Source organism: Motacilla alba, chromosome 5, assembly GCF_015832195.1.
Source record: "Motacilla alba alba isolate MOTALB_02 chromosome 5, Motacilla_alba_V1.0_pri, whole genome shotgun sequence".
NCBI classification, from domain to species: domain Eukaryota; kingdom Metazoa; phylum Chordata; class Aves; order Passeriformes; family Motacillidae; genus Motacilla; species Motacilla alba.
This window is the reverse complement of record NC_052020.1, coordinates 45960234-45987918: the sequence shown is the minus strand read 5'-3', so window position 1 is coordinate 45987918 and position 27685 is coordinate 45960234. Positions and strand designations below refer to the sequence as shown.

Below are 27685 nucleotides of genomic sequence, written 5' to 3'. Positions count from 1 at the left end.
TTCTTTACGCAGAATGAATAATGCTCTAAGAACTGAACTAAAAGACTGACTTTGTTGATTTCACTTTTGTGACTAATTCCTAAGGGCTTTCTTCCATTCGTGTGTGGCTTAACATCATGCGTTCCTGTAGCTGGTATTACAATACTTGGGTGTGTGGAGGGGGTGTTACTGCATGAAGGATGTCTAGTTCTCTGTAGTTCCTGGCATTTGTTATTTTAGATCATCTGGGATCTTGGTGCTCACTAACCTTACATATGTACTTAAGAAGTGGTTTCTTTTAGAAGTCATGATTAATTGAAAGGACTCTGGGTTGCCTCATGGTAGTTTCTTGGAAGCCATGGACAAGTCTCAGGTTCCTAGCAGATTGAAAAAGGTTTTTAATGCCTCTGCTGTTGACTTTAGGTTGTCTCTTTTGAACCATTGAGGATGTGACCAAAGAGATGTCTTTTTGGGAAGTTTCACTTGGCAGGTTAAAAGTAAGCTCCCTGAGTAGCTGATATCCCATGGCATCCTGCAACTCTTGTGTGTACAACTGAGTTGTTGGGTATTCTGTTCTTTTCTCTCTCGTTCTCTGGCTGTGAAGGAACAGAAAAGAAAAACTCTTACCTACATCATGGAGAAGAAGTGAGCTGTAATGAGACCTTTCCATGTCAGGCTGTGTATTAACCAAAATGGCACCTTACAGTACTCTCATCTCAGTTAACTCAGCCAGACTGTAGTTTCAGAGACGTGACTAGAAGTTTGTACAAGACTGTACAGATTGTGTCTTATGCTTCTTGACAAGCTGAGTGACTTTACTCAAAACTACCACTGTGTTTTGTTTAAGGCATTTACTGTCAAGAGAGGCCATTTACGGTCATTAAAGGTAACTGGCATTTAAAGTCAGTTTTTCAGTTATAATTAATATTGAAGATGAAAATATGCTGATTCTTCAGAGTTCTTGCTTTATTAGAGAGAATTTGCATGTATTTAAAAAAAAAATTCAGTAGTCATGGAAGATACTTGCTTTGATAATTTTGCTTTCTTTGGTAGGTAAAATAGCTGTTGCCCTTTTGTGCTAAAACCAAAAATAGGAAATAGGTAACCTTTGGCATTAGGGTTATGAGCCATATTCTTCCTTCCTTCTTCATGAAGGTTAGCTTTCTCATAAACTTTATAAAAATACACTTATATTGATGGGCTTTTCTGAGAACTGGGGGTAAGTTTGTTCGTGGTTTAATTTTATAAGATAGGTAATTTTAAGTGAGCATGTTAACATCTCACTAAACTAGATACTGTTGTTGCATGATGAATAGTAAAGCCATGAAAACAGTATTCCCAGGCTGCAGAATTGACTGCTGTGAAAATTACTCAATTACAGATTTTCTCATTCACAATGTGTAAGATATGTGTAAGATATGAATTGCATTTTTTTGCAATTTCAGCCCCTCCTAATATGCTCTTACTGCTTGAGGTCCAGCCTATTCTAGTCTTGAAATGTCAAAGCCACCAAGAAACTTGCTGAAACATGGGGTTGGCCAGGTTTTGAGAGTGGGGGTGGGACAGGTAGGTGGTGTTTCTTGCTTTATATGACGCTCTTTTGCAATTTAAAAAATATATACTAATGAGCAACTGGAGGCCACCAGTTCTTTCCCTTTGTGTTATTAACTAGTTCATAAAAAAAAACAAAACAAAAACTTGCAAGACTGCGCCATAGACTTCTGTTCTCTCCCTCTTTTCTCATTGGTGTGTTCTTTTTGCCAGCAAGATCATGCAATATCTTTATCTTCCAGAATAAAGAATATTGTTAGGATTACTTTTGAGTATGTGCATTTTGATTTCAAGGTCTTTAATTTTCAGGAAAGTGGAGAGCAGAAGGGGAAAATTGGACATATATTAAAATAGTTTTTGTGCCTGGTAAAGCAGTTATCAGATCATATTATTATACTGGTAAATCAGAATTTTTAAATACAGAAGTCATATTACTGATAGTCCCTATATCCCTTTACAAGAGCTAGAAAATTGCAGGTATTTAGGTGTATCTGTATATTTTACCGTATTAATGTGTAATTATAGGCAGGTTTTAATTTTGAAAGTGGTTTTGCAGATAGTTGCGTATTCTTAACAGAGTGCTGTGGATGCAAACATAATTATCTGTAGCTGTTTTGGAGGAGGAGTTGTGTAAGTGCATACTGGTAGTTTGGCCCAAATCCAGTCTGTTTCCTTATAGAAGTTTGCTCAGGAATAACTGGACATTTACTTTGAGCAAAATTCACCTTGCAATAAAGTGTAAAAGAATACAACTTTCTGGGGGAAATGACATGGTGACAGACATTTGCAAGTGGTGCATGCTTGTGATTGTTGGGATTAACTTCTTCATTGTAGAAAATTATTTTTCATGTGTTCAGAAACTACAAAAACTTTGGTGGATCTCACTACTTTTCCAGCATGTTGATTCAAGTGAAGGTAGTGCATGATGAAGGCATGTGTGGAAAGGCAGTCTGATATAAAGGGGATTTTACACTAAGAAATCTTTTGTGTGGTAGCAGGAAGGAATGTGTGTTTGAAGTGCTAATTATGTTTGCTTGTAATATTTTATGAAAATTTCCCTTTATGGGCTAAAATATTGTTTCTGCCCAAGATGAATATGGAGCTGGAATATAGGATGGAATGTGTGCTCTCCTTCCAGTTTGGGTGATGTTGAGTTTCTTTGGTTTTTTTTTTTTTTTTTGAGAAAAGTATGTTTTATGTCATTTATCTGTAATCACAGATACAAAAATACCTGATAACTGAATGTTAATTACATTTAAGAGAGGCCTGGTTTTGAAGAATCCTTTTTTTAAGTGCCTTTCAGGATGAGGAGCACTACTTTGGAAGTTGAATCTTGAATGTAAATAGTGTCCTTTTTTGTGGCCCTAGCTTATCTGTAGGTTTACTGGTTTTTAAAGTTATAAATAATTGGGTGAGTAGTTGGCCTGGCTTGTTTTTATCTTCATGAGCTTTGAAATGTATTAAATCTAGAAGCATCTATTTAGATCTTGCAAAGCATAAATGAATATACTTAGTGTCTGGTATACATGTAGTTTAAGTATTGCACTTCTGACAATTTCTGTGCCTGGGGAAAGTACCCAGAATCCACAATTACATCATAAACTGTTGTTTGCAGTTTGGTTTTCTTGGAAAACAGTTGTGACCTTCACAGCTTCTAAGGTACAGCTGAATGTGTTTTGATACTTGTCTGTGTGGAAAGACCACATACTGCAGAGAATTACGCATTTGCACTGTGTTCACAGGCATACATTGAGGGATTTTTGCAAGTTGAAAAAAAAAAAAAAAGAAAACATTCAAATTTGTGTAATTCTATCATTCTATGTTGGTTCTTTTTGACTTCTAAAATATGTGAACTCTGCTCCCAGACTATGCATTTCCACGGGTCTTGGCAGTATTGTTCAGGAATATTTCTTTAGGTATATTGCCCTTGTCAGTAATTTTGCAGCTTGAGAGAGAGAATCTTATCCTTAGAATGTTCTGCAATGACACTGTTTCTATATATGTGAGAGGATTGGGTCTTTTTCATGAACAGCAACCTTTTTGCCTTTCATTAAGCATCTGGAATGAGATAAATGCTAAACACTTTTCAGGGCTAAGCCCAAAGTGTGAAGCTAGTAATAAGTTGTTTTTATTTTCTTGGAGTAAGTACTATTTACTGCATATTATCCATTCAAGGGTGGGGTGTTTCAATCACTCAGGTCCATCTTAATTTGTCTGATTTTAAATAGATCATGGTTGTTCTGGAGTCTAGAGATTTAAGGTAATCTTGTTAATTTAAAAGTGCAAGGTATTTAATGGAGTTTGGGAGAGGACATGACATGGAGATATGTTTCAGTATTATATTTAATGCAGAATTGTAAAATACTATATTGTAGTCTATATTTGGAATGCTGGAAAATAGTTATGTACTTCCACTATGGAAGAGGTGGAAAGTTACTTTCACAGTGAGAATGGAAATAGGGGTTATGCTTTCCAGATGGGGATAAGCATGCATCTTCTCAATAGTTTTCATAGAAAAGATTATTTCTGCATCTTGATCAAAACAGCAAAAAGAGAAATGAAATCAAACTATGTGGCCTTCTATTAAATGCGCTACTAATCATGGAAAAGAACCTGCATATTCTTCAAAAGAACTGGGGTTTATGGAGTTTTCTTTTGTTTGTTGGGTTTTTTTCTAATTTCAGTGACTAAATATGTCAGTATGTCTACTGTGGGTTACTTAGGTTACCTGCAATGTCTAATGAGTTAAATATTAGAGCAGAAAACTTACAAAGCTTTATAACAGCTGGATAGCAGGTAGTCTAACACCCTTGCATTCTCCCATCAAAGCTTAATGTATATTTCTTGAAATCAAATACCTTAGTAGTTGTTTTGAATATATTTCACTGTTGATATCTGGAAGTCAAATTTACATCTGTGCTTGATCCTCCAGAGTGAATTTTGGTGTACTTCAAGTGAGGCCTCTCTTATCTCCTTTTGTTTTGATTTTGCAGTCACTGAAACAGCAGCTGAACTTGTGTCCAGAAATCACTCTTTTTCATTGTCTGTTGGGGCAGGTTAGGAGCACAGCTCAGCATCAGATAAGAGAAAAGGTGGCATACTCTAAATATAAGGTTTACTTTATAGTGCAGTGGGATATAGTAGCTCATGCCAGCCTTATGTAGGTTTATGTGTGTTGTGCAGTGCCATGTAGAGATGCTGATTGTGTTGTGGCAGTGTTGTGGCAGCCTTAGCATGGTGTGCTGTCAGAACTGAGGTACTCACTTCCTCAGCAGGGCTCCGTGGTGAGCCTGGATGAGGTACTGAGGTAATTCACAAGAAAGTTTTTGTGTGTGTGTCTGAAGTACTTTCATGGGTTTGCTTTATGCAGTGCAAACATAAGCAAAGCTGCTTGGATTTCTGGCACTGTGGTTTTGGGATGGAGGGATGTTGCACATCCGTGTGTTACTGACTTCACAAGAAACAACAGTGGCAGCTTTCTGAAAAAATTTATTAGTGCTCGATGTACTGGAACCATTCTCAAGCAACTGCTGCCTTACTACTGCATAACATTGGAAAAAGGATGGGAGAAGGTTTATTTCTGTCTCAATAATCTCCTAGTTGTTAGGGCTGTAAAGGTTATGGAAAGCTAAATATTGCTCCTTCTTTCAATCTAAATACACATTTGTAATGTGTTTGGAACTGTTTGTAGTTTTGCTAAGGTACAGCCGTGTGAAAATAATGGAATGGGTTTTGATTGCTGTCAGCCAAAATGTCCAATAAATTCTGAATGCGATAGGAACAGTTGTTTTGATTTGGTCTCTAATTCACCCTTTTCACAACATTGAGGGGGAAGGAAGCTCACCTCATTCCTGCTGTTAGACAGCTTTCCCTTCATTGTGTCCTTGCTTTTGTTCTGCTTCAGAGATCTAATAACATTCCAAAGATATGCATGTATGCCTGTGTCTGTGTAGGGCTGTGTGGGGGACGTTGTTTATAAATGTATGTAAACAGCCGACCAAAGGTAGTGAGATTTAGGAGGACTGGCATGTGACAAGGGGGAAGGAAGTTGAAGAAGTCAAAGACAAAGAACAGTGAGCGTTGCAGTAGAAAGTAGAAAAAGGACAACTAAAAGGCAGTGCAACAAACGTTGTAATTGAGAGTGAATTGTTCTGGGGGTAGAGGGATGCTGAACATGATTAAAGCTCCAAAACAAGATGCATATTAATTTACTTGAAAATTGAATTAGAAAGTGGTGTGATCAATTACAGTGTACAAACATATGTTCTCTTCATTCCAGGAAGCATGGTCTAGAAGAATTTTATATTATACTTGGATGCCTTTTGATATTGTCAAATAAACAAATGGTATTGTTTTGCTTTTGTAGGAAGATGAAAAATTTCTGACAGACTTGTTTGCACAACTAACAGATGAAGCCACAGATGAAGAGAAAAGACAGGAATTGGTATGAAATCTGTAAAATATGTGACAGTTACCACAAAGTGACATATGAATCCTTTTTTTTTTTTTTTTTAATTACTAAACTAGAATATTCCTGGTTTTCAGGTAAATTTTCTGAAAGAGTTTTGTGCATTCTCACAAACACTGCAACCTCAAAACAGAGATGCATTTTTCAAAACTTTGTCAAATATGGGCATACTGCCTGCACTAGAAGTCATATTGGTAAGTCATTTTAATTCTATTTGTCATAACAATTTTGTTTATCTTCAGAGAGGCTTTTTAAAAAAGTAACTTCAGCACATACTTCAGCAAGTGGTTTTCTTTTTGTTTGCTTCATTTGGCTTGTCCTAGCGTAAGATTCAGAATGTTCAAAATATTTTTTGTAAAACTTAAAAAGCTTTTACAATATGACATTACAATATGGCATTCTTCAGTTTTTGTTTTCCTATTTGCTTTCCTAGCTTTGCTTGCTTTTTGGTATCCAGATAAGTTGGAAAGTAGGGAAATAGATCAAAGGGCAGGCAAACCATCAAATTTATTTTGTCTTACTGTCGTCAAATTTACAGAGAAGTATAAGTTGACTTAGTTTTAGAATATGGTTTTAGCAATAGTTAGGTGTGATTAGTGAGAAGGAATTAGAGCTGTATGTTTCCTGGTTCCATTTAACTATTTCAAGAAAACAGAATTATTTTATTTGACTTTTCCAGGGTATGGATGATGCACAAGTACGAAGTGCAGCCACTGATATATTCTCATATTTGGTTGAATACAACCCATCCATGGTACGAGAATTTGTCATGCAAGAAGCTCAGCAGAATGATGATGTAAGTAAAGAGTCCTCAGAAATGGGTGTATTGTTTTGGAAATCACTGAGGTTTGAAGTTATTGGTGTATATTTATGACTATGACATGAGCCCTAGTTTCAAAGAAGTAATTTGGTATTTGGTAACTGGACACCGAACTGCTGTGTTTTAAAGAGTTCTCTTAGGTGAGATGAGTTCACCTGTTTACAGATACTTGTTGCATTGTATGATTTCAGATTTGGTGCAAGGGAGTAACATTTGAATTGATTTTTTTTTCCCCCTTCTTAGGATATATTACTCATTAACCTCATTATAGAACACATGATTTGTGACACAGATCCAGAACTTGGAGGAGCAGTGCTACTCATGGGTTTGCTTCGTACTTTAGTTGATCCAGAAAATATGCTTGCCACTGCCAATGTAAGTAAATACCTTCAAATGAAATTACATTTGATGTTTTTAGGGTATTTGATGATATATGTTGCATCTTTTTTTTTCATTCCTTAGAAAACAGAAAAGACAGAGTTCTTGGGTTTCTTCTACAAACATTGTATGCATGTTCTGACAGCCCCTTTATTGGCTAATACTACAGAGGACAAGCCTAGCAAAGGTAATGACACTGGATTTTGGGCACATCAAGGCTGTTCAATGTCAATGTTTAGAATAATTGTCAAAGGACATTTTCCATCTAAATAGAGTCTGAGATTATGAAACATAGTTCAAAGTAAAATGCTGATTCAATATTTAGTCATATGAATAATGCATTAGTACAAAACTCTGCAGAGCGACCTGATTTAAGAAGTGAACAACATTTGCTGCAATTTTGGCTTTGGAAAAACATAAAATACTTGTACAATTTTTAGGAACTCATGGGGCAGTTCATTGACATAGACTTCTAAACATGTCTAAATGGTTTCTTAAGATCAGGGATTACTAGAAATGTTGTAACATTTCCCCTGGGAACGTGTGCTGAATTTGAGAGTTATTTCTTCAGCAGACTAAGACAGCAGAGATCAGTGATGAATGGTTCATGCTGGCTACTAGCAGCAGCTCTTACAAGTGTTAAAAGACCCGAGGTATTTCTTGCATAGTACTTTAGATAAAAGGCATTATAGATCACATTTTTGGTGTAAACCTAGTCAAGGCACTGCATATGGGGTGTTAGTTTATGATCTAGATTTGTGGACATCATCATGTGATTTGGTTAAATAAGACTACTTGTGGCTCTCTGAACCTTCAAACACCAGTTTAAAAAAAATGTAATTGGTTCCGTATTTTAAGAGTTTCCTGTCATATCTGTATTCATAGAAAATACTCAGTCCATAGCAAATATGTTCAATTTCTGTTTTAAAGACTAAACATATTCTGCAGCATGTTCATAAATGAACATGAACACAGCATGTTCCATAAATGCCTGTGGGAAAATAAAAACGCTTGTAAACAGTAAAAATGTTTACTGGAGTGCAGTTGGATATTTGAAGTTAGCTTCTGAAGGCAGTATTCCAGATACGTTTAATTATTTTGGTTTTGTTTTATTACAGATGATTTTCAGACAGCCCAACTCTTGGCATTAATACTGGAATTGCTAACTTTCTGTGTAGAACATCATACCTATCACATAAAAAACTACATTATTAACAAAGATATCCTGCGAAGGGTACTTGTTCTCATGGCCTCAAAGCACGCTTTCTTGGCATTGTGTAAGTTTGAAAGCTAAGGAATAAACGAGGATTTTGTGGATGTGAACTGATACATATCTTCACTCTGCTGGAAAAAACTGTTAATGGATCATGACAGTTTTTTACTGAATACAGAAATTCTACTGTTATAGTCTGTGTTTCTCATAGTGGATTGTAGTTATATCAGCTACTATTAGTAAATAATTTTGCATTTATAGATACGTTTTTATCCTTAAAACAGAAGGATTTTGCTTCATGTCAGTGGAGAGGGGAATTGAAGAGATGGTATGTCAGTTTTGAATATACTAAGAGAACATAGTAAGTTTTGATGGCTTTTTAGTAGAAATTATCAGAGGTACTTAATTAGAGCTATGACTGCCTGAATGCGTTAAACTGCACTGAAGCTCAGTGTGCTGCTCTTCAGGCTGGTAGTTTCTTGACCATACTTAGCTCAGGAGTGTCAAAGCAGACTTAATTCTAGAGGCAGGTAGGAGATTTTCTCTGTAATTCTGTTGTGCACATAGAGTTAAAAAAACAAAGCCTTAAGTTACCTGAGCAGTACCATACAATAAGTACTTTTTACATTTTGTAGCCAAATAAATAACCTGTACACATGGTTGCTAAGCAAAATGTGCTGCCATGTGATACTGTACTTTCTCTTTATGCATGGACATTCTCTCACTTGTGTACACTTTGGAGTTTCAGAAAGAGCTTTAAATTGGTTGTAAATCAAGCCTTTGCCTTACTCTGTGTGTGAATAAAAAGTCGTTTACCAATTTTAAAAGGAGATCATTTATATTCTAATCTGATAGAACTAATTAAATCAACCAAACATTTGAATAATAGGGATGATAAACAAATTTCTGAGCTCTTACTGAGAAAATGTTTTACCTTTACCATAAATAATTTTAAAAATTGAAAATAGATTTTTATATTAGTAGTATTCTAGTTGAACAATACTATATGAATTCTTAGGTGAACAGAGGTGTTTTCATTTGTACAGTTATGATGGAGGATTTCGTTATGATAGAACTGGTAATAATATTCAGCAGTGTAGTCAAGACTATTGAGAAGCAGAGAAGGACTGAATGTATCACTGTATATGAACTGAGGCTGTTAATTGCTGTAATAATGCTGAGTAATTTCTGCAATTTTGCTTTTAAATGTAAAAACTCTTTTGACAACATGTGTGTTTCAGGTGCCCTTCGTTTCAAGAGAAAGATAATTGGGCTAAAGGATGAATTCTACAACCGTTACATAATGAAAAGTTTTTTGTTTGAACCCGTGGTCAAAGCATTTCTAAATAATGGTTCCCGTTATAATCTGATGAACTCTGCCATAATAGAGATGTTTGAATTTATCAGAGTGGTGAGTGCTATTATATGCTGAAGATAATTACTGCATTGTTTCGTCTTGTATTTCAAGATTATTCTTCTTTTTGCTTTTGCCCTAAATTATGCTATCATAATGGGACCATATAATATTGAATTTATATTAACTTTGTTTTATATCACTATTACATATTTGTACATGTTCTTTCTTACATTCAAACAGTACCGTTACTTGAAGATTAAATTCACTTGATACTCTACTCACTGTACCCAGATTTGCAAAGGCAGCACTAATCAAATTTCATGATGCAGATTGGATGGGCTTGTTATGACAGGAATGTAATTAGAAACTACTGCTGCAAACCCATCAAATTTAGCTGTGCTCTGTAATCTCAATTCAATGCAATATGGAATTATACAGAAGAGATACCAATCTTTTTTGATTATTTAATGGAGTGCTACCAAGTTCCTTCCATGGGGAGTCTCTTAAATATTCATGCCAGTTTGGCTGTCTGCGCAGTACTATTTCCTTGCTGTTGTTTGCATCCAGATTCTGACAAGATGCTGTACAGACTGTGAATGTGGTAAATGGGGCCAAGCTAGGGTGCAGACAGTTGTGGAGGAGTAAGTCACCACGTGCTGTCACCTCTTGAAATCTGTAGTGTTGATCACCTCTTTCTTCTTTGAGTTGGGATTCAAGTTAATTCAAGAATAAGATGACCTGATCATCATGGAAGAGTTGATTGAAAACTGGTTTTGAAGCCATGGAAAAAGTTCACCTGTATAGGAGGTCGTGACTTGTGCAGTGGTGTATGGGGTTTGCAGGGGCAGTGGTGGGCAGTGGCTAAAGGGGTGGTTTCTGTTGAAGCTGCTGGAAGCTTCCCCTGTGTTCTATAGAGCCGATGCCAGCTGGCTCCAAGATGAATGTGCCACTGGCTGAGGTGGGAGCAGAGATTCCCCTGCAGCCCTTGGTGACGTCCATGGTGAGGCAGCTGTCTCCCTCCAGCCCACTGGAGGTCTGTGATGGAGCAGAAATCCCCCTGCAGCCTGTGGAGGACCCCAGGCCAGAGCAGGTGGAGGCCTGAAGAAGGAGGCTCTGACCCCTTGGGAAGCCTGTGCTGGAACAGACTTGTGGCAGGAGCTGTGGCCCTATGCAGAGAGGAGCCCACACTGGAGCAGGTTCACTGACAGGACTTGGGACCCCACGGGGAACCCTGGCTGGAGCAGCCAGTTCCTGAAGGGCTGCACGCCATGCTCTCTATCAGTATAAAAACGTCTCTCGGTTACAGTGGAAAGACATTTTAGGATTGGGTTTGGTACAGTTTTTATCAGGCTTTAGGTTCTGTAATGTTTTGAAGGAGATACTGCTATAAAATTTATCTTGTTTTGCTAATCAAATACTTGAGGTTCTAGATTTTTAATTACACTTATATACTCATTTTTGCATAAGTTAATTACTGCAGTGCTTGCTATGGCATTCTCATTTCAGATACTTTTTATAGTACATAAATAAATTAATTTGAATGAAAATAAGTCACTTTATGTTTGTTTCTTCCTATAGGAAGATATAAAATCGTTAACAGCTCATGTAATTGAAAATTACTGGAAGGCACTGGAAGATGTAGATTATGTGCAGACATTCAAAGGACTGAAACTACGATTTGAGCAGCAAAGGGAAAGACAAGATAATCCAAAACTTGACAGGTAAAATACACTAAATGCTCTTAATAGCATATTGATGCTTTAATTCTCTTATCAGACTACTGGTGGGTTGTTCTCTTACTCTGAGAATAAGGAGCTGAGATAAACTAACGTTGATAATAGATCAAACAGGGAGAGAGAAGTAACAGTTCTTATACAAGGCTCTGAAAAATGGAAAATACTGATAAGTGACCAGAAGTTGTAACAGGTGGATGTGGCAGAGAGAGAGAGCTTTCTCTTCAATGTATCTGCTTAAAATTGCAGTCATATTTAAGTTAGATTTTTATTACTTTTTTACTTTTTTAACCTGAATACTAACAGGTTACAAAGTATTTTCAGAGAATATGTCTGTGTTTCTAAGCTCTTTGTTTTACAGCTTTTTATTTACCAGTGCAATCTGGTAAACCAAGCCCGAATGCAACACTTCAGTGAGATTTAGTAAAATTACTTTTAATAGTGCTGTTTATATGCTACAGAATTTTGTGCTGATAGAGTAGTCTGCATGTGCTGTTAGCAGAGTTGTACTTTGATTCTTTATACAGAGAAGTGTTAATGATATTTTATTGAAAATACAGAGGTTCGCAATAGAGAATGATTTGCTGGTGTTTTTATTGCTCTGCAATGTATGGATTTGTAAGCTGTCACTGAGTGTCAACTGGAAGTTTTATTATTAATATAAGTTGATTTTTGAATCTAAGCTTTTAAAACCTCCTGTTCTGCAGCATGCGCTCCATTTTGAGAAACCACAGGTACAGAAGGGATGCAAGAACTCTGGAGGATGAGGAGGAAATGTGGTTTAATACTGATGAGGATGATATGGAAGATGGAGAGGCAGTGGTGCCCCCTTCTGACAAGCCTAAAAATGATGAGGATATCATGGACCCTATCAGCAAATTCATGGAAAGAAAAAAATGTAAGTGATGAGAATATGAATGCCATAACTTGGCATTATTCAGTCCTACTGCAATGAAGGATTTGCATGTATTTATTTTGAAATTGCAACATCAATTTGGTAGACCACATATTAAAAAAGTTTTGTTGTCTTTAGAGGCAGAATGATACAAAATGTGTTGTTGACTTCTTAAAGCATTTGAATTAAAATCTTATCTGATGGTCAAGCTTATCAGTGTTTTATTTGGGTTTTAATTTAAATGTTATGTATTAATTCAAAATTTTCTCCATAAATGATCAGGTGATACCATTGGTAGAACAAAATTGTTCATTCCTGGCTAGTGACAACCACTGGTAGGTGGTACAGTAGTGAGGAAAAAGTCTGTGATGACTCACTTAACTGAGTTATACATAAAGTATTAAGCCTTTTCCCAAACAGTGAAGTGATTTGTATTTAACTGCTTCACTCAATCATACTGCTTTATTTTTTGCCTTTCTTTTTTCTTTCCAGTGAAAGAGAGTGAAGAAAAGGAAGTTCTTCTGAAAACTAACCTTTCAGGTCGCCAGAGCCCAAGTTTCAAGCTTTCTTTTTCCAGTGGTACAAAATCTAACCTTACCAGCCAGTCATCTGCAAGTAATCTGCCTGGATCTCCTGGGTCCCCTGGATCTCCAGGGTCCCCTGGCTCGCCTGGATCAGTTTCTAAAAGCACATCTCAGATGGCAGCTATTACAACTAAGGTAATTTTGAATGGTTGTAGGTTGGCTTTATTGTTACAGAGTAGGAGTTTGCTTTTGCAGCTCTCTGAAGTTCCTGTGAGTCCCAACAAGTTAAGCAGTAATGGACTGTCTGGTTTGTGTGTACTTCTTGTCTGACCTTCAGCATTTTTAACGAGATCTGCTGTATATGAAAGAAATAAAAGTTCTTTTAATGCCCAGACTGGTCAAGTAGGAAGCCTGCCATTAGTTGCTCTTAGCAGTGATATTTACGGTGAAATACAGACAACACTGTGCTCATGTTAAATTGCACAGGGGTATTTGACAGGTAAAAATACATATTTTGGAAACAGCCAAATTGTGGTAGATACCACAATGCCCTGCACATCCATTGAGGATTTCTGCTGTCACCATTTTAATATTGTTCAGAACTTTGTAACTGACCTATGTGGAAGAAATAAATTGCATTGGATGGTGATTTCTGTAAGCCAGAACAATTTTTAATACCTTAGTGTGACATTTATGCCTTTGAACTAACTTACAGTTTTGATTTGGAACATTCTGAAGTAGAAGAAGAAGGCCACTTTAAAAGAGCATTGTAACTTAGAGTGAATATTCAAAACTAGCATTTTTAAATGCATTTTAGGACACTGTTGGATTTTATCAGAGTTTTGAATAAAAATATTTGAACTGAGTCAGGAAAGAGTGACTGCTGTTTTCTCAGCACAAGGGGGCAGATAAGGTAATGTTGATACAGTGCAGTTCAGATAATGAGAATTTATTTTCATAACAAGTGTTTCCATTTCTGAAAGCTGAGGTATGTATGTCACTTGTCAGATAGTCTTGGAATAACACGTTGTTTTGTAATGCTACCATACTGCTTGTTCACCTAACTTCTAGTGAAGGTAAATGGGGGTTTAGGGTTTGGGATTTTTTTTTATACTCCACATGGCTTAGGAGTTTGCATTCAGATTGCATTTGGATTCTCTTGAAAACACCTGGATCAGAAGTGTTTGGCTGATGGAAGAACCTAAGGACACTTCCTCTGAATCTTCCTGTGGAGGAAACTCCTTGCATAACCCAAGAGTTGGTCAAGTGCTTTTTAAAAGGGACAGAATTGGCTTGCAAATCCATTCAGTCTATTAGAGGTTTTTCTCTCCCAGACAGTGTAATTCCTTGAGTCTGAAATGGAGTCTTAACATATGGAATACATTGGATACAGTATTGACTCTACAAATTCAAGTAGTGATGACAAAAGAAAAATGTTCAGGTTACAAAAAGGAACATGCAGTGGACTGAAAAACACTCCTGGATTCAGGCAGAAGGTATCTTACCTTCTTCCAGAGTAAAACATGCCAGTCACAAACTAGAAACAGTGTTGAAATTGGGTTTTTCATTAATTACCTGATGTTGTTGCTTTAGGTGTAGTGTACTCAGTGTTACCTGTGTGTGACTGTACAGAATATGTGTCATTGTTTTTCAAGTTGTATTTTGGTATACAGTTTGGTGTTTGGTATACAGACTGAAATGTTCTGGTTTGGGTGTCCATTATTAGGCACCTGAATAAGTAATAGGACTTTTGAGTAAAGTATTTGATGCTTCAAAAATTGCAACATAGTATAGGTAGGGGAAGTTTCAGAAGTTCATGCTGCTTCTTCAAGGGTCCAGAGCTGCCTAATCTTAAATTTGTGGGTATTTTCAATACAAGAGAGTTTTTAGTGATATTAGATATATTTTCATTTTCAGCTGACAAGTTATTTAAACTTTGCAAGCTGTACACATCAGTCAATTATATTATTTTAAAAAAAATTCTTCCTCACTACATACTTTAACTTTTGTGAAGACAAACTGTGTTCTAAAAGTATCATAATTCAAAAATTCAAATTGAAGGTGTTCTGCATTTGTTTTTGAAGTGCTTCCAGATTGCTCAATACAGTCAGCTGTGCTCAGTAAAAATAAACTGTGTCTTTACACATGGAGCTGCAGTGACACTTAGCAAAATCACATCGATTTTTTGCTTTACTTACATTTCAGCTGGCAATATTTCCTGCTGAATAGGTAAAACCCCGTTTTGCATTTATTAATTTAAACATTTCTCAGATAATGTCATTTTCATTCATACTGAAGGATTTATTTGTGTTCTGCATGGTTTCATTCAAAACCTTCTGAACCAGTGTGCTTATGGCAATATTCTGTGCTAACATCATGTTACAGTGCAATTGTGAATTATCAATGTACAGACATTCTTTTAATAATAATAATTTGGTCTGTCTCTGTAGGGAGGCCTCGTTGGGCTTGTAGATTATCCTGATGATGATGAAGAGGATGATGAAGATGAAGATAAAGAGGAAACTTTACCTTTGTCAAAGAAAGCAAAGCTTGAGTCATCATAATGGCAACTGCTGAAGAAAATTACCAGTTGGGGAAGGATTTTTTTTCCAAAAACAAAACAAACCCACAGCAAAGCAGCAATCTTTTGTGAATTACTGTGTATGACACAGATCAACCTATACAAATGGATTTCTGCCAATCAAGTGCCAATTCAAAGGAGCAGAAGAAGGAGAAATACTTCATTTAGGGGAAAGACTTATGCCTTTGAGCTCTCCAGCTTGGACCACATGTTGCCCTTTTCTCAGGGAAGGAAATGGAAAACAAAACAAAACAAAAAAAAAAGAAAAAGAAAAAAAAAGCCAACAGGGCAGGAGTTTTGTTAGTGGAACTCTGGATTGGCTGGTCAGTTGCTACAATCAGAATATGCTTTCTTGGACCATGTATGAGACTTCTGAAGAAAAGGCGGGTTTTGCCATAATTCTTCACTAGTTAAGAATGCCAGCAGTTTCTTTGTATAAAAGAGACCTGCCTTTGAAATCGTACATTCTGAACATTTTACTCGAGCTACAACAGGTTTTAAAAACCTCTGCGGGGGAGGGCCGAATATAAAGTTTCCTCTTTTTTTTTAAATCTGTTCCCTTTGCCCTTTAAACTGCAGAAATTTTTTTTTGAGGTGGGGGATTTGTTTGTCCCTTCTTGATTAAAGATTGAGTGGAATTCTAGATGTGGTCACTTTTGTGTCATAATTTTTTTTGCCCCCCTGAGTGTATGCTTAGTTGTTGAGTATATATTTGGGACCATTAAAATTTTTTGATGTAATATAATCTCACTGTTGTGCTGGTACCTGTTTCACACCGTGTAAGTTTGTTCTGCATCACAGTTCTTAATATGTTGAGGATTTTATGAAAGATGGTATAGTTTTTACTGGAGAAAAAAAAATTTCAGCAATATGCATAAAAGCAATACTATTTTGTGACTAAGTATTTTATATTAAATTTTACAGCAGCACCTGTTGAGAGAAAAATCAGGGAAATAGAATGAAATAAAAAAATTAAACCTATAGATAGGAAATTAGTATTCCAAAGAGACTGAAGTTTCATAATGCAGAACAGTGATGGTAACTAACTCACCAAAATGCAAGATGGATGAATTAAGAATACCAATATACTGACTCATTTGACTTAGAAAAATAAAAAAAAAGAAATAATTAAAGCTGAAGGAAAACAGCATTAGGTGTATTTTTTAAAAATCTCTGATTCCCTTTGGAATACCAGTTTTCATAATAAAAGATGGTTGTAGAATAAACTCTTTATAAGGACACCATCTTTTGAAATTTATTCTAATACTCAGTTGAAAAACAGCAATTAACTTGGTCTAAATCAATGACCACCTTCTTTCCCCTTTTCCCAAAAGTCTAAGTAATACTAATTTGAAATCAGGCATTATATCCTGCTTCCTTACAGAAGATGGCTTTGCACAGCAGTGCTTCCTATGAAGGGTTGTTTATTCAGTTCCTTTCTTACATCTGTTTTCAAGAGCCAATTTCCTTTTAGGCATTCAAAGCACCAGGTTGCAGCAGTCATGATGTTTAATACATAAATGTATCAATACAAATAGAAATAAGAGAAATGAGAATCTGAGGCAGGACCACAGGTGATCACACCCAAGGGTAGATGAGCACTTTGTTTCTGAACGTTGTAGATGGCATGGCAGGTTCTGTGCCAGCCACAAAAGGCAAAGCTTCAGTGGTTGGGCTTTGTGAGTACATACCAGCCAGTTTGAATCTAAATGAAAGTGTGCAGTAGGGAGAAATTATTAGCCACCTTTTCCTCGAAGAAGAGGATTCATTTGTGATCACTTTCTGAGGCTGAGTTTTTACAATGTATTTGAAATGTCTGTGACAAGGCAATTCTCAGCAGTTTTACAGAGGTCAGGAGTTATGCACATGGTCACTACAGGATTAGACGCAATCTGCTGCTTCAGGCTGAGTCCCCATGCTGTTGCAACAAACTCTGAAACTTGATTTTTGCAACTTTGGTGTCAGAGCAGACATTGTGACAAGGAAATCTGCAATTTTGCAGGTTTTCTTAATTAGTCAAAACCTAAATCCAGCGCAAGCTGTCAAACTTTTCTTGAGCATAAAGTTCTCAAAATTCATCCATACAGTCATCTGCAAGTCTTCCAGGCTCTATCTCAGGAAATCATTCATCTGAGTTGGTCAAAGGAACACTTTTGTTAAAGATTTTTTCTGTTCCTTCAGCAGTCGAGTGCTTGAATCTTGTGATGATTCAGACTTTCAGATACTTTCATAATACTTGTAGGAATCTTGGGTTTTGAAACATTACATTTAACAGAAGAACTATTATGCTGAAGTTACTGGGCTTGGTAAAAATAATGAAATTGGGAACTTTGTGAAGTTTTTATATTTTTGTGTTTTTATGAAGCTCTAAAAGGCTGGTAAAACATTAGGCTGCACGTCTTTAATGCTGTCTGACTTGTGGTTGGATGGTTAGTTGTCTTCCCAGTTATCTAATGCTCGTAGCCTGACAGGACATGTCTGCACTGATACTATATTCATGGAAGTTGGAAGTAGATGAATGGTGGGTATACTCTTGCTCAGTCATGTTCACTTTTGTATTTTTGGAAGTCTTGAAATGTATTTTGGGGGGAAAAAAATACTGCGATTGAGAGAAGCAATGGATAATTTTATTTTAAAAAGAATGGGTTTGAGTTTATGGGTGGAAGAAATTATGTTAGGAAACAGTATCTGTTCTAGATCTTTCTTTGGGCTGATTTTAAAAACCATTCATCCTCATCCCAAGAGACCTGCATGTATATTGTACTAAGCATGGCTCAGTCATCTTAATTGCATTTGAACTGTGCCCTGAAGTATGGTTTAGAGGGCAAACCCTTCAGTATTTACAGACAAGACCCCAGGGTGTTTGAATCATCCATGGACCCCCCAGGACCCCAGGGTGTTTGAATCATCCATGCAGGCCCCTGTGTTCCTTCAGTGGCTGAAAGACTTGATGCTGATTCCTTGGATGAACTTCCAAGCTTTGAGCCTAGAGTTACTGGGAATACCAGACAGAACGTATATGACTACCTGGTCCCTCAAAGAACCCACACTAATGAAAAAAATTCCAGGTGATCTGGAATATTTTCAGATTTTCTTCTGATGTGTGCTGAGCGTGGCTGCATTTGGATTAACAGTGCACATCACCACAAGAGATCTCCTGTGTCATGAAGGTGAAAGGGTCTTAAACCTGGTGTATCTAAACAGTGAGTTGTCTCTAGAATGTGCTCTCTGTAATGTGCCTGCTTGGCAACAAAGATCAGGCCATTCATTCATTCATCTCTCGTAGCCCACCCAGTGAGGCATCATGTCCTCATGGAATTAAGTGCCAAGTAGGCCAAATCCTTTTAACCTGCTAAGGATGGAACTGTTCAGATCAGGTTTGCCTGTGGTTTTGCATCCCTGCAGATATGTTTAATTGGAGCAGTGGTGGGGCTCTGTTCTCACGTTGCTGCTGCTGTGGTGCTGTTAGGCAGGCAGCTGCCTTTTCAGCCCAGCACAGTGAAGTTGGTTGCCTTGCTAAATGATGTTTCCTGGCATCTGTGGAGTGGCCACCAAAGTTCAGCCTTACCCCTCTCAACTGTTGTACAGCTGCAGAGGCATCCTGGAGCAGTGCTGTGCATGCCAGAGCAGCACTGCAGTTCCCCTGCCTTGAGCACACTTACTCCCACTCCAGGTAAGTTGTGAAAGCAGGAGATGAGATGGGTCAGCCACAGCCTACGTGTAAAACCGAGCAAACATTCAAAGAGGAGAAGTTGCCATAGCTGAAGAGAGAGAAGTTGTCCTTGTGCGTGTTCTCTACTACTTTCTCTTTTTGGAGTCCAGAAGAAATTAAGGAATATACAGCTCATAGTTCAGTTCAGAAGGGAGGCAGGGCATGTGGGCATGCTGCAGATACAGGAAAACTGCCTGTGGGAGGGCCTGTAATGCTCACCTTCAATCAGAACCATAATTGATTGTCTTAATTCATGTGAGGGAGACATAACTTAGTGTATTTTGGGTTTGTCTTGTACAGCGCCAGGAGCTGGATTCAACTCTCATGGGTCCCTTCCAACCTGTGATATTCTGTGGTTCTGTTCCGTGGTTCTGTTTTATGGTTCTCTCATGATTTTCATCAGTGCCTGGCTACCTGATGAGCTTGTAGATTTGATTTGATATTGCTCCAGTTGCAACCACATTCACTGGAGTATGAATCTTATGAGGGTTTAATATAAATTAATAGAACAATTAAAAGCTGAAATGAACCCCTGTGGACTGTGGGAAAAAACCTGTGGGAAAAAAAGGCAATTCAAAAAGGGAGGGGGAAGATGCCATGTTCTGTATGCCAATTGTATTTATAACAATGTAGGTAATGTTAAAAAAGCAGAATGCTACTGGCAAATGATTGAAATAGCCATTGATTTACAGTGACCTCAGATCTATACCAGTGGCCTTGCTGTGCACTGTAAAATGTGCCAGGGATGTGCAGGATCTGTCTCAGGACTCGGAAATGGCTCCATGGAAACAACTGATAGTGGTTTAGGTTGAGATCTAGAAATTCTCTGGTACAGAGTAGACCTTTGCTCATGAAATATCTGTCTGTAATACAGAAGGGGGCTGATTTGGGCTGAATAGCACTGATCTTGTAAGCAAGTGTAAATTATGTGCATAAAGATACTGTAGGTAGGCTGCCCACCTGAGAGGGCTCAGCAGCATTCCCTGGCCATGTGTACCAGTGAGGGTTAGCATTCCTTCTGGAAGTACACACATCCCAGAGCCCATACATCATGCTCCCAGGTTTTTAGAAAAGGCTAATCTTTTCTCTTGTGTCTGGCAGCTTGCAGCATCCTACTGGCCTTTGTAAAATATACAGCAGAGTATGGCATGGGGCTGATGTAGGTCGGGAACAGAGGCTGTACCAGGACAACGTGCTCTTCTTGCAGGCCCATGGGCATTCCTCCACTGCTGTGACACTCATTGCCTCTCTGGAGGGTTCAAGTCAAGGAGGTTATGTCACCATTTTGTGCTTGCCTGGGAGGTTGAGTACTCCTACCTTGCTTTCAAGTTCATGCAAAGAGCAGAAACTGCTGGTGCCCCTTCATCTCCTCCCCATATCTGTTGCTTGTATTAATTGTATTGTTTGCCTTGTTTATTTCACTATTTTCTGTGGACTCAGAGGCTTATGAGATATTTATTCTGCCCAAACTCTCTCTCTTTGTATTTTAGATTCTGTATTAGGTTAGTCTCTTCAGGAGCCTAAGAAGCTGGCTTACATTTCAGCACTGGACAAACATGTGCCGAAGGTTAATTCTAGGGTTTTTTTCTGGGAGTTTCTCTCTGAATATTTCAGATACCAGCCATAGACTGTAAATCACTGGAATCCCGCCCCCGCCCCCCCATCCCTCCCGCATTCAGATTGATCCAAGACACATTAGCAAACACTTCTGAGGTTTTATTTGTGGTTTGGTAGCACATACAGGTTTGTGTCTTTTTTACTCTCATTCGAATTTCTTTACCACTTTTGTCTAAACAAAACAAACAATATTGAAAATAGCATTTCAGAATCGAATCTTGCGAGGACCGAGGACCAAAGCTATCTTCTGACCACCTTCTTTTTCTCCTGGCACACATTGTTTACAGCTCCAGAGTCTACTTAAAGCAAACTTGCTCCATAGCTGAGAAGTTGGTTGATGAACAGTCAAGTCATATTTACAAGAAAGCTGCCTAACAACAGTCCCAAGCAAAGGATGAGAAAAAGCTCTTTCCTGATTACCATGAGTTTAACTCTTGTATTGTAACCTCATGAATTCTGTTATTCCCATCCCTCAGCAACTTACACTTCAGACAGCAGATGAATGGCGGAGCTTTGTTGATGGTTGTACTCGTTGCTAGGGGACAGTCTGAGGGGGGTGAATCATGCCATTTACAGTCAGCCTAAAGGAACATTTGGAAATGTTTGAGCTTAGAAAGTTCCCTCTGTAGTCTGTCGTTGGAAATCGAGTGCTTTGTGGCTGGGAAAACTGCTTTAGAAACAGACATGACGATAACGAAGGCATTAAACACACTGGTGTCTTTAGTAGCTTGTACCTATGTCGGTATCTTAAATCACAGTTCTGGTGCTTTTTAATTGTTTGATAATTATGTTCTTAGTTAAAGCTGAGCATGTGAAATGGTATCAAATCAAAATTATTGCAAGTCACATTAAACTTAAATACTACAAATTTTCATCATTGCTCTACTGTAAGAAGCATGATTTCTAAATGCAATTGCTTGTACATGTCTGGATCTGATATATTTCTTGGATATATTCATTGGTATTTGTTTTATTATATCTGCTCTGGGAAGGCGGCAGCTTCAAGGGAGAACTTGACCTGTAGTAGGTAGGTGAGGTTTTTGCAAGATACATCTTCGGTGGAACACAAGGCGGGAGAATCAAAGTGCTCCCACTATAAATGCTAAGGCACAGTTTGGCGAGGACGTGGAGGAAGCGCACACCCAGCTGGGGCTGGCAGGTACGACACAGAATTACCGAGGGGAAACCCCTCCGCACGCATTCTGGGGACTCGTTGCCAGGGTATGTGTTTTGCCCGAGGCGGGCAGCTTGCCCTCCGCAACCCCGCGTCCAGGGCTGCTCTCGGCGGGGCTCCGGGCAAGCCTGGGCTCGTTCCTGCCGGGGCAGCCGCGCTCCGCCGCCCGCGCCGTGCGGCTCGGGGAGACTCGCAGCCACCCCGCATTTCCCAGCGTGCGTCCCCGCGGCCTGCAGCCCTTCGCAGCAGCGCATCCCCCGTCCCCCATGCGTGTTGAAGCAGTTTGTCTTCCAGAAGACTTTCCAGACTCTCTTTCCAGACTTCCCAGCGCTCCCAGCGCATTTCAAAACGCGCAGAGTGTTCCTGCCCGCCGCCGCTTTGCTTTCGGCAGCCGGCCAGAGCGCGCCGCCGCCAGAGGGCGCCCGGCCCCCGCCCGCCGTGCCCGAGCCGGCGGCACCCGCCCTCCCGACCCCATCCCAGACCTCATCCATCCCCGACCCCATCCCAGACCTCATCCATCCCCGACCCCATCCCCGACCCCATCCCAGACCTCATCCATCCCCGACCCCATCCCCGATCCCATTCCAGACCTCATCCATCCCCGACCTCATCCCAGACCTCATCCATCCCCGACCCCATCCCCGACCCCATCCCAGACCTCATCCATCCCCGACCCCATCCCCGTCTGCTGCTGCGGCTGCACCTCCAGCACCCGCCTCCGTACTGCCCGAGACCAAATGTGTCCCGTAACAGAGGCAGTCACCTTGAAAAACGCGCGAACATGCGGCAGCTAACAGCATCCCCAGGAACGTTTCCTTGATAAGAAATTTGGTTTTTATAACCGTGCTCCATGATGCGCCCTCCCTTTCACTTGTCTTACTGCTGGCAACACCTGAATTGGACTATGCAGCTGTTGCTTCTTTCCAGGAGTCTGTCCTCCAAAGGAGTTGCATCCAAGTTGTGAAAAGTGAGGAAACATTCTTGCATCTGTTTTCTGTCTTCTGTGAATAGGTCTATACAGTTTTCAAACGCTAAAGTGTTTTTCATTTGATTCTATTGATTAACACTCACATCTGTTGTAAGCACTGTAGTAAATGCTCTGAAAAATTATTTAATGAAATCTTTCCACAAGACAGGAAATCATAAGGCTTCAAGAAATCAAAGTACGGCAGTCCATCTCTCTGAAGTGTTGAGAAACTATTAACCATTCTTTTTCTCTCCATGGCTGTTACACTCAAAAGCATACTTATTTCTCCATCCAACTACAACAGATGGTTTGCTTGCAAAATTTCCTTCTTTTCAGGTCCTGAAACTGGAGTACATGACTCACATGGTAAAGGGTTAATTTAACTAATTGTGGCCTCCTGGTACATCCTCTCAAGAAACTGGAAACAAGTTGCAATTCACATGAGTGGGAGTTATCGGTCCTTGTCTACAGGGCTGCCTAAAATGAGGATTCGCATGAAGCAGAACATTAAACCCGATTTTTAGTGGGACAGACAGGCCTCTACAATGAACAGCAGTGTCTATCATTTAGTAATAGTTGCTTGCAAACTGCTCTGGTCCCTCAGGCACAACAACAGATGTCTCTCCCTCAGCCGATGCACAAGAACACGTGTACCCAACCCCTTACCAAAAATACGTATCGAAGGTAGGTGGTTAATAATAACCAGAATTTCAGATGTCTCGTTTGACTGTGCAAGATCCAAAATTTATTTTGTGATTTTAGTATGATTGAACAAGAAACAGGCAGAATGCACTAAGTGGCTGATGTACAGACGGATAAATACCAGAGAGAAACGATTACATCTGTGAAAAGTAGAGCAAACTGTCAAACCGAAACCCTGACACAACCAAGCCCCGCTATGTGACACCATGCATTACACTGTTCAGCTTCATGGCTAAATGATTTCTCTTCAAGTTCTGAGCCTGCGATAAATAAAGCAGCAATCATCCAGATTACCTGGCATTATTTATTTTCCTAACTAAAGACGGGATAAATTCAGCCCCGCGGGAGCACAGCGGGCAGCCGGTGGGCGCTGCGGCGGAGGGAGGGAGGGGCTGCTGCCCGGGCTCACCCGGCCCCGCGGGCTCGGCCCCGCCGCGGGAGCGCCCCGGGCACCTGCTGCCGCTGCACTCCGGGCGGGAGCGCAACAGGCGGCGCCGCTCGCCTTGCTCCGCGCTTCCCTCTTGCTTCTTTGAGCTGCGCTAAGGGCTGTACGCGGCACGTCTGGAAGCGCCCCTGAGAAGTACTTTGTGGGGAATTTCGTGCTTTTTAAAGCGTAAACTTCGGACCCGCGCGTTCCCGCTCGGCGCTGGCGCCGTTCCCAGCAAAGGAGGGCGCGGCGCCGGGCGGCTCCCGGCAGGTACAGCCGCCCCCGGCGCGGCCCCGCGGGCGAGTTTGCTCGCGAGGCCGCGCATCGCCTCGGTTACAGCGGGAACGGGGCGCAGCCGCGGCCGCCCCCGGGGCCGCCCCCGCCGGGCGGGCAGAGGCCGCGGCCGCTCTCGCAGCCGCGTGCGGGCGATGCCCCGACCCCACACCGCGGCCCGCCCCCGCGGCCGCCCGGGGCCGCCGCCCATTGGCCGGCGCCGGGCCCCTCCGCCCGTCCCATTGGCCGCGGCCGCTGCCCGTCCCGCCGCCGCCGCCGCCCGGGTCTAATTGCCGGGGCTCGGGCGCGCCCCGCCACAGGTACCGGGGCGGCCGGAGCCGAGTGGTTGTTCGGAGCTGTCCCGTTGGAGCTCCGCGCCTTTGCTCCCGGCCCCCGGGCATTCGCCGCGGTGGCTGAGCTTTCTCCTCTCCCGGCGTGGCTCGCTCTTCCTTGGGGAATCTCTTCTGCAGCCGCGGAGCAAGCTCGGCGGGGGAAGACCGGCCTGTTGCCGTCGGGAGGAGGGACCGCGGCGGGCCGCCCCGCGTGTGCCCCCGGCGCGGGGCGGGGGAGCGATGAGCCGCGCATTGTTTGCCCTGTAGGCAGCGCCCGGCGGGCAGCGGGGCGGCGGGCCATGGGCTCCGCGCCTTTGTCTCCCGAGTGAGCCAGCCCCGCGCCCGCAGCCTCCCCCCGCCGCCCGAGCACCGGCGACATGGACGTGACCGTCTCCGAGCTCCTGGAGCTCTTCCTGCAGAGCCCCTTAGTGACATGGGTGAGCAGAGCGGGGCGGCGGGGAGCGAGGGGGCAGCCCTGTCCTGCCGGGGGTGCCAGGGTCCGGCCGCCATCCCCCAACCCTGCTGTCCTTCCTCCGGCAGGTGAAAACCTTCGGGGACCTGGGGAGCGGGGACCAGGACAACCTCGGCGTCTACATGGACCTGGTGGATGGCGTCGTCCTGAACAAAATCATGTTGGAAATGTGAGTGGGGTCGGAGGGCAGCAGACGCCAGGGGAAGCGCACTGCCCCTCCCGCGGGTGTCGGGGCTCCTCAGGCGGGGGAGCGGCCTGGGGCCGGAGCGGCTTTCATTGTGGCTGCTCTTCGAAATTAACAGAAAACAGTGAGGGGAATAAAAGCTCCGAACGAATCTAGTGCTCTTTAACTTGCTTTTCTGATGTTTTTTGCGTGGTATGTGTGTGGTTTTCATATTTTTTTTTCCTTCTTTTCCTCCCAATTATCTTAGTCAGTGTTACAGTGGAAGGTGTGTGGCAGTACAAAGAAGGAAATGAAAGTACAGTATCAAATAAAGCTTTACTGGGAGGGTTTCTTCTGAACTTTGTCTGCTCTTGCGTAAACTTCGATAATAAATACATAATTTGGAAAAACCTTTTAATGCTACCTCTTTCCGGCGGCACTGTAAAGCCATGTGTTGAGGGAACTTAGAAACTGGTTAAAAGATGGAGTGCTGAAAATACCCCAACACCGAATTGAATTGTCGTTAGGACTTGTGCTGTGTTTTTAACCACATCCTTTCCTGTTGCTGATCTACTGTGCTGCATGCAGAGCCCGGCTGTTTTCTCTTTTCTCTGTATTTTGTTTAAAATATTCTGAAATGCATCTGAGAGAGAGTTTGTAGGCACAAGTGTCTGGCTTTCAGGGGAGGAGAGTTTGGAAGTCACTCAGTTTTGGCAGTGTGCTCTCTTAAGTGACTGAAGTCAATTGAAGCTCGGCCAGTGGTTCGCAGTGTTAGTCCAAGCATTTAAATGAAGAATTCATGTTAAAATTCTTTAAAATCTTGAGAAATAACATTATATCTGATAATCAATGCCTCACCCACTCAGATTGTCAAATTTTGTTATCTTCTGGTGCCTGGCTGCTCCATGTGAGAAGGTAATAAAATCTTCTTTTGATTTGATGTTACCGGGAGTGAAAATTGTGAACTGAAGCTTAAATAGTGAAGCTGGTGAAAATCCATGATTCAGAGCAGAACCCAGATCAGCCAGCACATGAAGATAACAAACTAGTGGTGTAAACTAGTAGGGTTATAAGCCCCTTGTAAAGAGAAGGCATAATTTCCATAATTTTTAAAGGAATAATTACGCTTAAAAAAGACTTTTTGCAAATTAGAGCCTCAAGGATGAACGTTTAGGTCCAGGCTTGTAGCTTTCCAAAGTGTGAGAAATGAAATTTTGATTCCTGACCATTGTGTTTGGCACAGAGATGACCAACCTAACTATCAAAGCTGCTATCAAAGAACAGCAGCTGAGTCGACTGCATGTTTAACTGTTATCTAATATGTTTATACAATTATAGGTGCAATAGTTATCTTATTTCAAAACAAGAAAAATTTGCCGAGTCGTAGTTAATCATGAATTTATGAAGTGATGTGGCACTGTGGAGAGTTTTATTAGGTCGTGTGTGCAAACTTAAATATTTGTAAATGGCCACTGAACTATGTCCAAGGAGGTAAGAGTTGTTAAACTTGAGGGAGCAACTGAGCATTGTCCCCCCCCTTGTCTGGGGACAAGGAGACAATGCAAAGATCTCATGGAAATAAGGAAGATGAGCATACAGGCTGGCTGAGTGCAGTGGCACTAGCTGGCGTTTTGTCTCATCTCTTGTGATTGTGAGAGGTGCCCTGGCATGTTTACTAGTTTTAAATGGTCAGGTGAATAAGCTGGTGGGGCTTTGGTTTTTCTTTGCGTTTTTTTCCCAACGAACATCTCTAGCAGTGGTATCTCAGAAGGTGAAGTGTTGGAGGCACTGCACTGTGGAGTAGGAAACTGTCCCATTATACACAGTCGGGCTTTCCTCCCCCTTTCTAGGCAGCTCTAGCAGTGCTTCTAATGGTGACGAAAGAGCTTGAAACCAAAAGCTTTGTACTGAGAGCCCAAGATGGTTTAATATAGGAAGGATTGCAGTTTTGTTTAAGTCAGTGTATCCTGACCTAGCCAGGTGCTGATTGACCTTTACTTTTTCCTGATTTTAACTTTAGAAATTGCAATGCAATTATTGCTCAGTAATGTAAGTCAGGCAAGTCTTGCAAGGCATGTTTCTGCCCCACAAAGCTTTCAGAATAGAAAGAAATACGTGTTTTTAAAAATTCTTGCTCATCAGTTTTTTTTTTTAGTCCTGGTTCCTGAAGATGGATTTCAGTGCTTGTCTGGAGATTTCTTCCTGCTAAAAGCCTATTAATGAGGGCCTTTGATAAATCTGGAATTGGATTTGCCATGCCATGATAGTGTTGATTGCTTGAAAGCACAGATGCAGGCATGCACACACATGTAGAGAGCAGGGGATGGCAGGGTGAAAAGGGTGAAAG

The 27685-nt window shown here is 40.8% G+C and overlaps 2 protein-coding genes across 5 annotated transcripts in view; both read left to right on the top strand.

Moving 5' to 3' along the window:
- Nucleotides 1–16244, top strand: part of PPP4R3A (protein phosphatase 4 regulatory subunit 3A) — a 39885-nt gene extending 23641 nt beyond the window's left edge. Inside the window, exons 5-15 of one of the 2 annotated variants that reach the window (XM_038137939.1) lie at nt 5897–5974; nt 6076–6192; nt 6678–6794; nt 7062–7193; nt 7281–7383; nt 8315–8473; nt 9651–9820; nt 11345–11487; nt 12207–12397; nt 12887–13113; nt 15369–16244. In XM_038137939.1, coding sequence (XP_037993867.1) covers nt 5897–5974; nt 6076–6192; nt 6678–6794; nt 7062–7193; nt 7281–7383; nt 8315–8473; nt 9651–9820; nt 11345–11487; nt 12207–12397; nt 12887–13113; nt 15369–15482 — 1551 coding nt within the window. In that variant the 3' untranslated portion in view covers nt 15483–16244. The remainder of the gene's footprint in view (nt 1–5896; nt 5975–6075; nt 6193–6677; nt 6795–7061; nt 7194–7280; nt 7384–8314; nt 8474–9650; nt 9821–11344; nt 11488–12206; nt 12398–12886; nt 13114–15368) is intronic. The other variant, XM_038137940.1, reaches the window with a different exon arrangement.
- An 8443-nt stretch (nt 16245–24687) lies between these two features.
- The window catches only part of CCDC88C (coiled-coil domain containing 88C), a 96900-nt gene continuing 93902 nt past the window's right edge, over nt 24688–27685 (top strand). The window contains exons 1-2 of one of the 3 annotated variants that reach the window (XM_038137358.1): nt 24688–25140; nt 25244–25344. In XM_038137358.1, coding sequence (XP_037993286.1) covers nt 25081–25140; nt 25244–25344 — 161 coding nt within the window. In that variant the 5' untranslated portion in view covers nt 24688–25080. The remainder of the gene's footprint in view (nt 25141–25243; nt 25345–27685) is intronic. The other 2 variants (XM_038137359.1, XR_005257031.1) reach the window with 2 other exon arrangements.